General features: G+C 55.8%; 1 protein-coding gene across 1 annotated transcript in view; it reads right to left on the reverse strand.

The window, feature by feature from the left end:
* The window catches only part of FAM53B (family with sequence similarity 53 member B), a 74,077-nt gene that overhangs the window by 42,962 nt on the left and 13,738 nt on the right, over positions 1 to 17,377 (reverse strand). Inside the window, exon 3 of the mRNA XM_047073573.1 lies at positions 10,024 to 10,802. Within this exon, the coding sequence (XP_046929529.1) occupies positions 10,024 to 10,802 (779 nt within the window). The remainder of the gene's footprint in view (positions 1 to 10,023; positions 10,803 to 17,377) is intronic.

Raw genomic sequence — 17,377 nt, forward strand, 5'->3', positions numbered from 1 at the left:
TGCCCGCCCCGCGAAGATTAACTGCATTATAGGACCCTGCACTATCTCAGGGAAAGGGCTGGCGCCTGGTGGCCTTCAGTGACATATTACTGATGTGAGCTCAGTGCTACTGCTCACAAATGGAACTTTTGGCGGTTGCGTTATTATTTTGGAACCAAGCGTTTCTTTTGTTTTCCAAGACAGAAAAAAAAAAAAAGCAAGCCCAAGCTCCCCCCCCTCCCCCCGCCAAAAGGAATTATCCGAGAGTCCTACTGTGTCCAACTTTCAAAGGAGGCCTTGCTAATCACTTGGCCGCGAACAGGCGATCGCCACCCATTCCAAACGAGTCCGCTCAGACCAAGTTCCCACCGACGTGGGGGCTGCAGCAAAGGGTCTGCCCTCCGATGCGGCGTTTGCTTTCCTTACTTCTCAAACTGTGGCCTGAAGCTGGGAGAAGGAGCAGTCGTTCAGGGCACCGATACTGCAGAAGTTCATAAATAAACAAACGGCCCGCGTCCACAGGGGAGGGTCTACGTCGCTGGAGTGCTTGGGACAACGGAGGGGTGTGTTGCAAAAGACAAAAGGGGAGAACGTAAGCTTCCGTCCTGGGCCAACCCCACAAAGCCAGTGGCGTGCACCAGGCAAAATCACAGGCAGGTGTCAGATGTGTTAGCTGTGGGCCTGGCTCCTCATGAAACACACGTCCATCTCAGTGACACCTCGTCGCGCCTCGGTCACCAGCCCTCCCCGAGGCTCTCTCAGCCGCCCAGGCTCGCTGAGGGCTTGGAGCCCCTTCCCAGGAGGTGTTACCGCAACGTCCCCAATAAGGAAGCAGGAATAGGGCAGGGAATGTCAAAATCCCTCCAGGTCCGTCAAGCGCCCCCTTCCGCCGCATCCTTCTGGGCTGGGCTGGGACTACAGGCTCTGTTGATAGATTCTCAGAGGCCATGGCAGGCCCCACATTTTCCAAAGCTGCTGCCCCAGCCGCTGTAAACAGTGCAGATGTGGCCCAGTTGAGCGAGATCCAGCGTGACAGGCACTCGAGACTGTACGAGAACCCTCCCGTGGCCCCGAGCTGCCCCCGGCCTTCTCCAGCCCAAGTCCAGACGGCACCCGCTGTCAAGTGGACAAGGACTGAGAAACTTTGGCACAGGAGTCAGGGGTCTGGGGACAGGGGTAGCTGGAAAGGGGTGGGACTGAATTTCCATAGCAGGGAAGGACGGTCTGGGCTGGCAAAGCACTGATACTTAGGATTTGGGGGTGGGATGGTTCCAAGGATGCTTGTGAAAACCAAATGAATCACGGTGATCGACCAGACTTCACTTTTACTGAGAACAGGTGATGCCGGCTAAGTGAGGGCTGAAGGTTAGATAATAGGAAGGACTTAGAACCAGCACCCACTGAACACAGTAGTTTAAAGGAAGCAGTCTTTGAGCGTTGAGGCAATGGATTCTCTACCTGGTGAGGTCTTGGACTTGGGACTTGGACGCTAATGACAAGATTAACCCATTGGCCAGTCCTGTTGTACCATCTCCAAAACATCTTGAGCCTCTGACATAAATCAGTACGTCCACTGCCCCCGCCCACGGCCTCTTATCTCCCCATAGCTCTCAGTTTTTGCTGCCCACCCCAGCCAGAAGGAGCTTTCCCCGGGGTACTGTCTCCCCTGCTTAAAACTCTCTGATGCTCCCCCCTGCACTCAGAATAAAAGCCAGATGACTTCAGAGTTGGGGCCCCCTATGCTGGGCCTCCTCCCTGTCCCTTCCTAACTCCGACCTTTGCACCCGTGCTTCTCCCGGGGGGCCTCCCAACCCCATGTCACTCCTGAGCTCTTCCAGGGCTGCCTTGTGGCTTATTTCCGCCAGGAGGCTGATTCTGATGGGCTGTGAGAACACTCTGGAAGCCCAGCCTCTTTCAAGGGCTACCACGGTCCAGAGACACCAGACACATGCGGCATCTGGACAAGGCATAAACAGTCACACTTGGTTCCTGGTCATTCACTCTGGAATGGTGAGCAGGGACTCAGAACCCACCTTTAAGAATCCACACGTAAGGATCTGCTTACAAATGTCCAGTGCTAGGGGCACCCGGGTGGCTTGGTCGGTTGAGCTTCCGACTTCGGCTCAGGTCATGATCTCACACAGGGTTCGTGGGTTTGAACCCCGTGGCGGGCTCTGTGCTGACAGCTCAGAGCCTGGAGCCTGCTTCAGATTCTGGGTCTCCCTCTCTCTCTGACCCTCCCCCGTCCATGCTCTGTCTGTCTGTCTCAAAAATAAACATTAAAAAACAATTTTTTTAAACACAAAAACAAAACAAAACAAAAAACAAATGTCCGATGCTACACGTTAGATGTTTTTCCCATCAGTTCCAAGGCAGCTATTGTCCCCAGCTTCGCATAAGTCAACCCCAAGCCCTCTTTGGTGCTCAGGAAGGTCGACTGTCAGGTAGGGATGCCACTCTTCTGCTGGCACAGGGACTTAGCAGGGGCCCAGCCGATGACTTGGAAGTCAGAAAACCAGGCTCTCGAATCCCTTCTCCAGGTCACCCCTTTCCCAACCCAGGCCAACCCAGTATCTCCTGACTGAGGGGCCTTGACTCCCAGTGCTGTCTCCACCTGAGATGAGCCCACTCCTGGCCTCTGCAGAGACTGCAGAGACTGTACCAGGCTGGACCTGAGCCCACCTCCACTGCTCCCAAACCCCACTTACTTGGGGAGCTTCTGAAACACTCTGGCACCGGGGCCCTGGCCCGGACCCACCATTCAGACTCTGGGGAGAGGCCCAGGAAGCTGCAGTCCATGCAGACCATGCTTGGGCAGAGGTGAACGTGGTCTGAAACCCGGGGCTCAGAGAAGCAGGACAGCTGGCTCCCGGCCACAACATAGCCAGGTGCAGGACTGGGTCTCAACTCACGTCTTCTGACCCCAAACGCAGCTACGTTCCAATGACAGGGCACACTCGGTCGCCCCTGTGATATGGGAAGCATCTACCATGTGGCAGCAGGGCGAAACCCTGGCACTGGAGTCACAGAACCCTAGGTCCAAACCCCAACGAGGCAACTCAACAACTCAACTCAGGCCCTCAGACAAGCCACATGAGCCTCCGGGCTCCAGGCCCTCTTCTGGGGAGCAGAGATACGGCTGAGGACCTCAGAACTGCAGAAACAAAGAATCTCCCCAGAGACGACAGCTCACGTTCAATGAACGGGGCAGTTCCTTCCTTCTGACCAATCTCTCTCTCTCCTCCTAAAATGTGACCACCAATAGCAGCGATGACGACCGACTCTTACTAAGGGCTGACCCCGGGCACACAGGAGCATTTCATGCTAACGAACTCATTCACTGCTGCCAGTGCACAATGACCGAAGGGGCTGCTACCCCAACCTTGACGATGGGGACCAGGTGCCAAGGGGTCAAGTAAATTTAAGTTGCCAGGATGAGGCTTGAGCCCACCTCACGGGAAAGGCCAAGGCTCTGCTCTCCACCAGCCCTCTGTCTCCCCATGTCTCGGCCCACGGTCTGCGTCTTCTTCAGCAGGCTGGGGCAACACGGGGTTTCTCTAAACCCTCCTCTGTGGGCCCTTGGAGTTGAACCAGAGAGGCAAGGGTCACCCAGCCCGCAGACCCTTCCCACTCTGGCTTCCACGAAGCGGGACTCAGGCATGCTGGCCTCCGGCGGGCCGGGCCCCCAGCTCACAGGTCCCTGAGCCCGGGACCAGCGCAGGGCCTGGCACCTGAGGGTGCTCTGAGCACATCGGGGGGGCTCGAAGGGCTCAGAGGCCCAACTGGCTTCCAAAGCAGAGGCCTTCCAGAACACCCTGGGCACCCCAGAACTGTGTTGCCTCACATCTTCTAAGACACCTCCCGGCTCAGAGAGGTTCACAATGAAAGCATGGAAAATCACCAAGTGCCACTAAAAGCTGCCTCCCTGGCATGTCCCCAGCTGAACTCCTTCTATTTTTCTTTTCCCGGGAGATCAAAGCTATTGTGTCAACACTCGGCCCCGATCCGAGTGACCTTAAGCGGGTTGCTTATGCAACCTGGTGGTGGCAGCCGGGGACGGCAAGGAGCGATCTGAGAGTCTGAACGGGGGTTTCCTTGAAGCATGAGAACCCCCGTCAGGGGTGCTGCGCTATTGCTGACGTGCCCGTTTTTGACAGGGAAGAAACCCCAGAGAGAGCTCCAACTAGCCTCTGGCTCGGCCCTCCCTGCTCTCCCGCTGGCAGGACCCTGGCCTCCCGTTGACGCCCTCCCCCGGGAGCGGCTGACTGCCCAGAACCAGAGCGGCAGGAGATGGGCCGCAGGGTGCGGCTCTGACGTTCCTCCGAGGGCCAGCCGCTGGCGGGACCCACGCCACGCCGCCCCACCCCGGGGAGAAACAGGAAGTGCTGTTCCCATTTTACAGACAAGGAAATGGAGGCTACGGAGGGGTGACCTGCCCAAGGGCGCACAGCTCAAAAGTGGCAGCGAGGGAAACTGAGCCCCTTTCTGACTCTGTCCGCGCCCTCTAGGTCTCACCAGGGTCGGCTACCTGGAAAGGCCAGCCGGGCTGTCCGTGTGTCGGATGAATCTCAGCAGCAGGAAGAGCACAGAACACAGAGTCAGGAGGCCCCGGTTCCAGCCTTCCCAGTGTCCTAAGGAACCACGCGGCTCTGGGCAAGTGGCTGACTCTCCCCGGACTCTGGAGGCCTCGCCCTCAGGTGAGGGGATGGACAGAGGGCAGTCAATTAGCAGCGGCTGCCAGGATCCCGGAGGGGAGGAGTCTAAGACCTCCTCAAAGTTCAAACAGAAAAAATGCTACTGCTTAGCAGTGTCCATCAAGAGCACAGAATCGACATGCTGGATCCGTGCCCCCTGCCGCCACCCCGTGCCATCCACCCCTCTGATGGTCCAAGTCTTAAAGACTCTCTTCCTTTGTTCGAGCCCGTCCTGACTGGTTCCTCATCACAGGCAAGTACTCCCATGCACCCACAGTGCGTTTTGCCTTTACTTTTATTTAGCATTTATTTCGTGCCAATTAGAAATCCCGGGCTTTCTGTTGACTGCCCTTCACCAGATCCTCATGCCTGTCTGCGTTCTGTGTTGTAAAGGGCGATGCATCTCTGAATTCCCCTATTTGCCATCCGCACGGTTCCCCACGCCAGCAGGAGAGGTCTAAGGGTGCAAGACTGCAGGCAACTAAACCCGGCAGAGTGGCCAGCCGGGGGCAGTGCAGGCAGGAGGCGGCCACAAAGGCTCGGACGAGCCAGGCCTGAGCCCAGGGACTTTGCCAAGGAAAAGCACGGCTGGCTGTGGCTGCCGGGGCTGCCTGAGCGGGAAGGTCACGCAGCCAGTAGTGCGAAGGGCCACCCCACACAGGGGCTGAGGAGGGCCGCTCTCCTGCTAAAGGCAACCCCTGCTGGTAAGCGGGGTGGACCGTGGAAGGCTGACCCAGGGACACCGTGCCAACAAAGAGCCAAGAGTTACTGATGAGCATCTGTGATACCCCTCCGGCGGCTTCGGGCCACAGCCCCCTGCCCTTCGGAGCCCCCAGGGCCCCAGCCAACCCCGCTCTCCTGGACTCGACTCCCAGACTCGTCCTGGATCAGTGCTCGGCACAGTTGCTACCTCGTGCTTCTCCCCTGCCCCACGCTGCCCCCCGGCCAGCTTTCTGGGCCCCTCAAACATCTGCTGACACAACAGTTGCTGCCTGTTCTGGGGCTTGCTCCAGGAGGTTTGAGGACTCAGTGTGTGGGCAGCTGCGATCAATCAAACCTCTGTTTCAGCATCCCGACCCCTCCTCACAAATGCCTCGCTTCTGTTTGAAGCACTGTTGAGAAATACAATTTGTTGCTCCTGCAGGCTGACCAGCTTGGAGTCAAAAATACAGCAAGGACTGGGACACCCAGGGGCACGGCATTCGGCGGGTACCTCTTTTTAATTGTTGCTTTTTTTTTTTTCCCCCCGAAACCTTGGCTCCCACGCATGCGATCTGGGCCTAAATGGCCACGCACGGCGCAGGTCTCGCTGGGAGTCAACCGACGCTTGCTAGTCACGCCAAGTCTCCAAGAAGCAATAACTAATAAACACATCAGCAAAAGTCCCGCTGATAAACAACTCCGATGCTCAGGCCGGGCCCTGCTCTCAATGGCACACATTCACACAAAACACCGGGCAGAAGGGGTCACGTGGGGAAAGCCGAGCGGGAGGTCAGCACCATGTGACCCGGGCAGGGGCGGGCGCGACTGACCCTCCGGGCCGCCTTCGGGCAGCTGCTCTGGGAGCCGCGTGGCTACGATGCCAATTCCGGGGCGGGGCCTCCCTGGGCTGGGTCCTCAAGCCAGTTCTCCCAGCGGGGACCCTCCTCGCTGCAGCCTCCCCCCTCCCGCTGCAGGAGCCGCCTGCAGCCTCGCTCGGCATCCCCGTCCGTGCGCTCGGCGCTGAGGTTTTAACAAGACGTGAGCAAAGGCGGACAGGTCTGAAGGAAATTGCTGACCCCCGACCCACCGCGGTCCGGCCTCACTGCCCAAGAGGCATCGGCCACTGCTGGCCAGCTGTGCCCAGGGGTGCTGGCCAGGGGCAGGGCGGGGCATCCGGTGAGCTCCCAAGACCACGTCTACCTAGTCCCACGGGCTGCGGACGTGACACAAAACGCTCACACGTGGCCAACCTCCTCTGGCGGAGGTGGTTCCGAATCCGACACCGCTTCACGACCCTCGGCTCCGAGCACGGAGCTCACCGCAGGCCAAGCTGAGCGGCAGGGCAGGCCTTCTCCCCGTTCTCAAAAGGAAAGGACGAGGCAGGAAGAGGAACAAAGAAGGAGAAGTAAATGGCAAGGGCAGAAATGGGAAGGGAAACACAGAAGGAAAGAGATGGGCAAATAGAGAAAAAAGGGAGTCCTCACAAGGGACTGAGTGTGCCTCCTGGGACCATCACCCCCCTCCCAGTTCTGCCTCTGGAGTCGCCCAGAACGAGCCCACGCCTTCCCTCTCAACATGTGCAACAGCAACGCCAGGGGCACCCGTCTGCACTCCCTGTGCGCCAGCCAGGGCGCTAGGTGGTGTGTGTACACACAGGCAAGGATACAGACACACATGTACGTTCACACGTACATATGTCTGCATGTCACAGACACACACGTACAGGTTGACACATTATACGCAAGCGCACACGTGCATTATTTCCCTTATTCTTCCGGCAGAAGCCACAGCAGCTGTGGGGACGATGTGCTTTGCTGCACAGAGATGTCAAGTAATTTGCCCAAGGCTGCTAGCCTTCTGCCCCTCATCTGGACGCCTTCTGATTTGTCGCTGTGCCCCCAGGCCCCAACTGCAGATCCAAAAGTGGACACCATGTTCTAGAAGGACAGCAGCGTCCGCGGGAGGGGCTGGATGGACAAGGCTTCAGGGGCTCTGGGTACCCCCCACCCTTGCTCCGGGCACCCTGACTGATGGCCAGAGAAAAGCTCCTGCATGCTCACCCACACCCCGGGAGGTGTGCCCTGGGCCCCGAAGGCTCCAGCCCCAGTCAGCGCCTCAGGAAGCCGGGGTTTCTCACAACTCCCCGTACTCCGAGGGTCTAACCGGAAAGGCACTCTGCACCTTTGATGTGACAATCTCATACACCTGGTCCCAGATCTACGCACACAAAGGGGCTCCTTCACAAAAATGCTCAGTTAGAACCCCCTGCCCCCAGAAAAGTGAGTATTTACAAACCAAGATCACAAGACCTACAAAAAAGGTCCAACATCTAGGTTGGAGAAACAGAGCAGTGCCGACCCTGGCTACAGGCCTGTCTTTCCATAGATGCGCAGCCCCTGCTCCTGCCCCAGCAGTTACAAATGCTGAGAAGGCCACAGCCCACGGGGGCTGGTATCTGGGCGGTCCTGTGTCAGCTGTCACCTGGCCATGGGCAGGTGTCTGTATACCAGTGACATGCTCAGCTCCTGGGGTTCCTAGGCAGAGGACCCTACACGTTCCAGGCTGGATCCAGGGCTCTCTGCAAAGGCACTGGAGTTGCCCTAGGCCTGGCTTTTAAAAAGGCTCCTGGAAAAGCAAGGCCCACCTGGCGAGGCCATAAATTATACAATGGGGGAGCCAAAGCAGGCAGAGCTCCGTGGAGACAGGACTGGCCGGGGCTCTAGAGGCTTGGTCGGGGTGGCTCAGGGTCCAACCCCAGGGCTCCAGTCGCCCCCTTCTGGCACATACACTTCCCAGGGGCCCCTTCTGCACTTGCCCCGGACTCTGCCCTACCCAGGCCTTGGCTAGAGAAAGGCGAGAGGAATCAGGGCGGCCTCCCCGGGATCTTGGAGGCCTGCCTGGAGCCAATGAAGCAATCTACACATCTGGGCACAGTCCCACTGAGCAATAGATTTTCAAACAGTTTCTACCCGAGTGAGGACGGGAAACGTCTCCAGTGACGCCAGTGGTGTTACTCCGACTTGTGGCTAGTAAAATATAATAACACGTGTAAGTTGTTTTTATTACCTATCTAGCTTATTAGGTAATAAAATAAGCTCAACATTAAAAATTTAACTGAAGCCATTTATCGCACCCAGAACTCAGGGCTCCGGGTTTCCTTCAGAAGTCACCCAAATCTGTCACCTTTCCAGCCTCTTTACCTATTTAAATTTCTCCAGAGAAGGAAAATTCCACTCGTGTGTCCAACACAAATGAATGTGTTCGGCCGTTGTCTAGCTAGTAAAGCAAAACATGTCCACAACTTAGGAAAAAGAAAGGGACACACCTGGGGAGAGCGATGGAAGAAATGGAAACTGGAAAATGAGGGCAGAGGATGGAGGTTTCTTTCCCAACATGGGGGAGGCAGAGTCTGTCACGAGCCCGTCCTCCAGCTGCCCCGGGCCATGGCCCGGCTCTGGAGCAAACAGCCAGACAGTTTGGACTCTGGGGCAAGGTGCCTGCTCAAGACTTGAGACACCTGCCCCTCTTCTTTCTGTGGGCCGGGGGAGGGGAGGGCAGGTACCTCTAGGCTGGGAGGGGGTCTAGAGAAGAGAAGGAAATGCCACCGACAGAAGCGGCATTTTCACTCTAAAGCAAAAGGAGGTCCGGCTGAAAAAGCAGCCCTGGGCACTGAAGGAAGGCCGTCAGGTCCAAGAGGAGTCGACACGAGGCTGCCTGCCCAGAAGTGGCCACGGGCTGCATGAGCGAGGCCAGCCGGTCTTGGTCCCCTCACACCCAGCGGTGACCGATGCTTCCACAACAACACAAGAGGAAGGGGAAACCATGGCACGGAGCGCAGGACCTCCCGGACACAGGACACAGACTGCATCCCACCCCCCACCCATCCTTCCCTGGGCCTCACTGTCAAACTCACAACCTCAGGCCTCCTCGGGAAGAACCAAACGCAGGGGGCACTCAGGCTCAGAGACTGCCCTAAAGACAGAATATTAACTCCCAAGTTCATCTCGTTCAAATCAACACCCGCGATCAGTGTTAGCACGAGGCAGGGCTCCAAGACACAGAGGATAAAGTGCGCGGGAGGGCGCGTGTGGCCGGAGGCCTCGCCTACGGTGAACGGCGAGGCGGACGGAGGTGGCACAGAGGACAGCAATCACAGCGTCTTGATGGTCTCACGTTGTTGACAGTTTAATCCAATGGCTAAGTGCTGCTCCGATCCCTCACCCTCTAAAACCATTACCCACAGTCCTGATCTCAGGACCAGCCTAATCCGAAGGACAAGGAGTCCTGGCCTGTGCCACAGGGACGGGGTTTCAGGCACAGAGGCTCCAGCGAGGTGCCGGAAGGGGATCACCAGTGCTGGGTGACAACGGCCTGCCCCCGTAACGCCTCGCCTCCCGCCATCTGCCTGCCCCTGTACCGCCAGCACTGTGTTCACAGGGAAAGAGCATTTCTGACTTTTCTGATTTTAAAGACACTAAAATTAAAAAACGAACTTGGTACCATCTTTCTTCGAAGAGGATTTTAAAAAACGGGGGAAGAACCCACTGCTGGGCCCCACGCATCTGCCTGGGATGGGCCAGGACCAGCAGAGGCTCCCACGAGCACCCAGGTGCTCCCGCGGGGCCTCCCGTGTGGCCGGGGCTCTTACCTGTGCCATCTTAGCAAGGTCTAGGGAAGGCCTCTGCTCCTGCACCTCTTCTGGGCGCCGCCGCTTAATGCCGACCTTCTTGTCGTTAAGGACACACGGCTGGGAGCGGCTTCGGGACAGCCCGCTGGAGCGCCTGGCCAGCTCTGGTGTTGAGGCAGGTGTGCTGTTGGCTGAGGGTGGACAGTACTCCGCAAAGGAAAACTGCTCGTGCGAGCAGGAGAAGGACCGCTGCATGTCGAGCCGGCCGCCTCCCACGGGGGTCGGGTCAGGGCTCCAGATGTCGCCTGCCTGTCCACAGGTGGCCGAGCCCGGCGCCCCTTGGCAGGGCTGACCTCCAAAGCGGTGGTGGAACCCTGCCTGGTCATAGGGCGAGGAGAGCGCATTGGCCCGGGAGGGGAGGCTGAAACTAGAGCTTCTCTGCATGGTGCTGAAGCCGTTGGAATAGCGCTGGACGCTGCCCCCGCTGTAACAGCGTCTCTTCTCCACCGGAGTCCAGACTTTGGAGCCCAAGGGCCTCCACGATGTCCGGCAGCTGGACATTTCATCGGAGAAGGACAGTGACCGGCACTGGCGTTTGCTGGGGGGTGCTGAGGGGTTCCCGTTGTGGTCGCTGAGGCTGAGGTCTTTGATCAGGTTGGTCACCGCGCAGGCGGTCGCTGCCTCCCGGTGCCACAGAGCGCCGTCCTGACACTTCTCGGGCAAGCACTCCCAGATGCTGGCGCTCGGCTGCTCGATCTGAAGAGGGCATTTCCTGTCCAGGTCTCGCCATCTGTCATTTTCTGGTTCAGAAATGACAAAGAGAAAACAGGATTTGAGAAGGCCTCCATGCCAGTCCTCTGCCTCCTCACCAAGAGTTCACCTTAAACAGGATTCTAGAGCCAGGAAGGCTCTAACTGTGTAGACGAGAAACTGAGGCTCAGAGAGGGGACGGGAATCCCAGAGTTTTGCATCAGGAGCAGAGCAAGCCTGAGATGCATGTACCACACTCCCCACCGCCCGCCGGCCTCCTGGTATAGCTTCCTTCCCAAAAGTCCGTACTGCCTCCCAGGAAAGTCCAAAACAACAGTTTTCACCCAAACGCTTTCCCATTTTATAGATGGGAAATCGACCTGCCCCACCCCTCCCCTGGCCTGCAGCGTCGGGGCAGTATGTTTGTTACGGTCTCTCTCAGTGCTTGGCTGCTCTGGGGCTGGGACTCAATGCCCTGGCAGAAGACCAAAGAGGAGTCTTTTGGTATGCGGGAGGGTCAAGGTCGAATTGGAGGGCGGGGAGGGGGGGGGTACTGCCAGGTTAGTTCATCTGAATTCCATCTCGAGAATACTTGCTGACGACAGAAACTGGAAATTGATTTATGCCTCCACCACCACACTCTTCAACATCAATGTCATCACCAATAGCCGCCAACCACAGAGCACTCTTCTTGTGTTCACCTGATTTCTCACGGCATCGAGGACACTTAAATCCGTTAAAATCTGGGGGCACCTGGGTGGCTCAGTTGGTTAAGCACTGACTTCAGCTCGGGTCATGATCTCACGGTTCATGAGTTCCAGCCCCGCGTCAGGCTCTGTGGTGACAGCTCAGAGCCTGGAACCTGCTTCGGATTCTGTCTCTCTCTGTCTCTCAGCCCCTCCCCCACTCATGCTCTGTCTCTCAAAAATAAATAAGCGTTAAAAAAATTTTTTTTTTAAACCGTCAAAATCTGTAGCAGCATGTCTTGGGCTGCACAGACTTAAGGGTATAATTGAAACTTACATATTCAGGCCTCTGCTTGAACACATGAATAAAGAAGCTACCTCCCTGCGCCCCCCCCCCCACTAGGAAATGCTGACTTTGCACTTGAACCTTTATTTTAGTGAAATATTCAGGACCTATTTGTTGTTTTTCTACTATAGAATCAGGCACTGTGCTGAGAATTTTAGGAGGGCAGGCACAAATACACCTGATACAGTTCTGGTGTTCAAGTTTATGACACAAAAGCAGAGTTAAGAAATACGTTGTGCTTCCAGGGATCAACATATTGGCAAGGTTCTGGCTTTCTTAAGTGACACACATTTATAAACTGTACACACAGGAATATACAGAAAACTACGGCTTGAGTCATTCAGCCTGTAGAAGGACGGACGTAAAGCCTGAAATGACATTCAGCTAGGGGTTCGATGCACACCGATTCTCACAGCACTGCAGTCAGTTACTCCCACGGGGGAGCAGATATCCCCCTGGCCGCTATAACCCACAAGGCTCCCTGTGCACCATCACTGCCCAAGTGGGGAGACAGAGGCTGGAGGAAGTTGAGTGAGTGGCCCGGGCCACACAAATGACCGCAGCCTGGCCCAACCCAGAGCCCTGTTCTTTTCACTACACTGCAGCGCTGAGGGGAAGGAACCACAGGGAGCCCGACATCGGCCCTGCCCTCCACGAGTTTAGGAGTCGTACAGGGTGGACCATCCACTCAGAAAACCATGGTGAAACCCACAAGAGTGCACCAGTCTGCAAGGACCACACAGGGTCCAACTCCTAGGCCCAGATCCCCACCACTTAGGCCACTTCTCAAAGGACACAGAGAGACATCAAAGGACAGACCCTGGGCTGAGTGTCAGCAGCTACTGGACAGGCTCAAAGGGAATTGACCAGTGAGGCCCAAAAGGAGGCTCATGAGCCAAAGATAAGCCAAATTAGGGCTAAATGTGACACTGTCATCTAGGGTGCCCTGCCACAGTTATGAGACACGTCTAAGGGGTTGGGACCCTGTGCAGGGGACGTGGGAGGAACCGGCCAGAGGCTATTCCCACAAGGGGGCCTCAGAAGCTGGAGATGCGGGGGAGAGATTTTCCAGAAGCCCAGACCAGTTGGGACCAAACCAGGCCAGTCACCAAATGTTCAATTCCCGTCCCTCTCCGAATCCTCCTGGGCCCCGGTGCACGACAAGTCTCCATACATGGCCCGTTCACTAAATTTGACAAATTATCACCATGAATCAATCGCCTTTGTGCAAGTAGCATTTATGTTGTTTGAAATAAGTCCTCACTGCCCATTGTCCCTGGAGCAGCCACTATTCTTTTAAACCAGTTTCGATTTGACATTTGTTAGCAGTTGAAAGATCAGTAAAATAATAAAGTAAAATTATCTGTTATCTGCTTTGCAAAAAGAAGAGTTATCCTCAGAACCAAGTGAAGATTTGCGTGTCATGATGTTCTGCAAAGTGACACGAGTGACAGCGGAATGGGAGCCACAACTGAAATGCCCTCCAGGCGGGGCTGGTGACATAAACGACCAGGGAGGAAGACAGAGCATGAAAACAGGACCGTTCCAGAGAACGTTAATGATGTAATTCCAAACCTGAAACAACAGGGCAGAAAAACCGTATGGATATAGCAGGATTCCTATTTTGTCAAATACGTATGTTATCTGTGAAGATTAAGAGAAAATAAACCAAAATGTTCACAGTCGAATGAGAGATAGCTGGCTGATTTATATGTTTTCCTTTTTGTTCTCCTGTGGTTTCTACATTCTCTATAAGGACAAATCTATTTCCAAACGTGTGGGGGATGTGGCCACCAAGCCCACTGGTGCAGGCCCGGGGTCACGGCCAGGGCCGATGATCCCAGCCTCCTCTGGGTTTGCTCCTTCGGTCTTTTAGGGAGTTCTCTTACGATAACACTGGCCACCAACTTCTCTTTGGAGACAGGGCCCTGAGGCATCAGGTGGGTCAGGAATGCGACCAACTGAGGAAGGACCCAGGGAGCCCAGCCACAGAGCAGCAGGGGCCCCAACATGGAGCCACAGTAGCCCTGCTTAAGGAACCCAAGGCTCAACACAGACTGCCTCTGTTCGAGGCCTTGGGAAACCCGTGAAATTAAAAAGAATTGATCCCATTCTCAGAGGAAACTGCTTTCTATTCCATTTTAATTTCACTGCGCTGGAACTTTCCCATCTCCAGGGAAGTCATGAGAAGTAAGGGGACTTGGGAGTCAATTAAGCAGAACATTCGGTCCCTCTCATCTGACAGCACCATCCCTCCCCCATGGCCACCTCGTGATCTTGGTGCATCCTGACAGGATGCGCAGGCCTCCCCATTCCAGGCTCACCTCCTCGCTGCCTCCAGAGAACTTCTCGGGGCCCATGCCTAGCATGGTCTGACCCCAGGCAGTTGCCCATGGCCTTGCAGAAAGGAGGCAAACGTTTTAGCCTGGCATCCCGACCCCATCTCCCCAGTTCACCCTGCTCTAGACACCCTGAACTTCCTGTGACATCAGACAAGAAGCAGGCAGAGTCGAAACCATCTTCAAGGACCCCTGAAAGAGCCCGTAAAGCACCCTCCCCCTGGTTTGTGGACACAGCCCAGAGAGTAGTTCTTACGTACCAGCTACCCTTAATAAAGCGGGAGTTTAGTGAAGCAGCCTCAGGAATGGGCACAGGGAACTTCTGTGAGAGGAGGTAGGTGCCCCAACTGCGTTCAGGGTCCCTCTCGAATCCCCGGCGGGGACCGGGTTGGATGGCTAGCGCTGGCGTGCTCCTGTTTGCCTGGGGGAACCACTCCGCTCCGTTTCAAGAGTAACCCTCTGTGACCCTAACGGTAAGATTTCCTCGTTGAAATGATTAAGACTCGGTTCTTAACTGGGTCCACCGGTCAAACGTGAGCACGATGTGTCTGCAGTGAATCTACCGTTTCCCCCCCAAACATCAGCTCTTTCACGCCCTTGCGCCTTGGCAAAGGCCTGGACTCTTCTTCTAGTCCAGAAGAGCCAACTCCACATCACCTTCTCTGTAGATATGCCTTCTCCGTATTAGCCACTAGGCGCCCACAGCTCTCTGTCTGACTTTCAATCTTCCGGCCCAGACGCTGACTGAACCCTAATTATCTGTTTACGTGTCTGCTTCCACTGAGCCACAAGCTGTCAAGCACAGACCCAGCATGGCCACCCAGTGCCCGGCACGGAGCCCGGCACACCGCAGACCTCAGCCGGTGGCGGCGGGCGGAGGAAGGAACGGACAGTGTGCCGGAAAGCGGCAGAGCCCGCTGTGGGGGCTCGCTTGGCCTCAGTGGTCTTTTATCCTTGGTCAGGGAGGTACAGGCTGGGCTCCGCGTTCAACTTCCCACTTTACCGAGGCCTCGGATAGCTGCATGGGAAGCGGCCGGGAGTCTGGTTAGCGCTACGATGTCTGGGATTCTCTGGAAACACCACGCACTGCCCAACGTGGAGCACTGCTTCTGTGTCTCAACAGCAGCCAGGGGGCCACCTGGCCGGTCTGAGGGACAGACAGTATTTTAACGGTTGCTATCTTTATCGCTTGAAGAAGTACAACATAAGAAAAGTAAAGACAATGGAGGCTATGTTTAGCCTTGGTGTTTTCCCCCTTCACTCAAGGAACATAAAGCGATTTGCTGGGTCAGGTCATCAGACAAAAGAAACAGGAATAGAAGCCACTTTTTAATGGCAAACCGCCCTGAGCTTCTGGCCCTGACGTCACACTGTACAAAAAGGACCTCAGGAGGGCTCTGAGGAGAGGACACCGGATGCCCCCGCCCCTCCATTCAATATCACTCTGCACAAACAATTGTAACTCTTTCAAAAGTGACCAGGGCCACGGACCTGGGGAGTCCACTGAGCAGGGGTCACTTGGGAGGGTGGGAAGGGTACGGACACGGGTTTGAGTCTCAGCGCTGCAGAGTACTTAATCTCTCAGGGCCTCAGTTTCCTCATGTGTAAAATGAGAGTGACAGACAGTGATGCCCTCGCAGAGCTATTTTGAGAACCAAACAGTTGCTTGGAACAAGGCCCGCGAGGGCACTGCGGGCTCTGCTCCTACCGCTGAGGCTCAGCTCTCCGGCAACTGGGCACCAAGCACTGCTGGGAGTGCTGGAGTGGCAACCCGTAGGCTCTATGGCAGGATTTCCTCCGTGTGGCTTGGGACCCCCTGCAGGAGCATCCCTTGGGGTGTTACAATGCAATTCCTAGGCCCAGTCCCTTTCTCAGGAAACAATCTCTAGAGGGGAGGAGTCTGCATTTAAGCAAGCTCCTCTACGTCCGGCTTCGGCTCAGGTCATGATCTCACGGTTGGTGGGTTCGAGTCCCGCGTCGGGCTCTGTGCTGACAGCTCAGAGCCTGGAGCCGCTTCGGATTCTGTGTCTCCCTCTCTCTCGGCCCATCCCCTGCTCGCTCTGTCTGTCTCTGTCTCTCTCTCTCTCTCAAAAATAAATAAACATTAAAAAATTTTTAAATAAGTTCCTCAGGTTATTTTGTGGCAAAATTGCTGAGAACTGCTCCTACAGACTACTCGGGGACCTGGGTTCTCAAACACCTTTGTCAGAGCGGCAGCCACACCCAGGAAGCTTCTAGAGGGTTGACCAGTCCAGCCTCTACAAATCTGAATTCAGAACACCATTAAAAGTTGGTGTTCTGCTGTTTGTTTTCAGACAGGAAGTCGAACTACAGACAAGGAAAACTTTTACCCTTCAAGTACTTAGAGGGCCCTTTCCCGCAGGAGGGGGTGGGGGCCCCAAGTTGCACAGCAGGTCCTGGATGGAGATGGAGAGCCGCTGGAAGAGGCCTGGGAAACCAGGGGAAGAGTCTGAGGCCTCTCACCTTCTCCCTGGGACACGCTGACGCCAGGCCTCTGGTGGATGTGGGCACAGCACAAAGGCACCAGCCACATACGCTCTATGCAGTCCTCATTACGTCAACCTTCAGCAGCATCTAAAGCTCCTCTGTGCCCTGGTGAGCCATCTTCACAAGTTGGGGATGACTCACAGGGGAGTGTGTGTGTGTAAGGTAAACGCACACCAGGCTCTACCTCGAGACGGGAGGACAAACCACACAAACTTACACAAAAGCATACAAACCATCCGGTTCTCTCACTGCGACCTCCACGGGGTCTTTCAGAGCCGAGGCTTGATGCCCGAGCCTGAGGTTTCTGGAAGACTACCACCACCTCAGCCGATGCTCACACACATGGGAACAAAACCCCAGGTCCCCCAGCCCCACTCACAAGGCCCCAGTCCAACCACGCCCGGACTAAGGAGGGCAGAAGGCTGCTGGGTACGCAGATCTAGAGCTCAAAGAAAGAAAACACTTGGAGGAACACAAATAGCATTTGACCTCAAATGTTCTTGTTTCCATTTCTACCCTTGAACTTGAAGGGAAATTCCCAAGGGCCCAGATTCTTAGGGGCCTATGGCCTTCTTAGGTTCAAGAGATAGAGGAGATTTACGGCCCTGGGTATCTGTGTGCTGTGTTTTATAGGCTGCCTTATGGTGACATAACCACAGCAGAATGTGGTTTCTAGAAAAGGTTAAGCACCTGAAGCAGAGACCCAAGATATAAGATTCTTGTAGCCTCCCAGGCCTGGGTAACAG

The sequence above is a fragment of the Lynx rufus genome, unplaced genomic scaffold, assembly GCF_022079265.1.
Source record: "Lynx rufus isolate CCGP_SWC_20201006 ecotype Redwood Valley unplaced genomic scaffold, mLynRuf1.p SCAF_11, whole genome shotgun sequence".
NCBI lineage: Eukaryota > Metazoa > Chordata > Mammalia > Carnivora > Felidae > Lynx > Lynx rufus.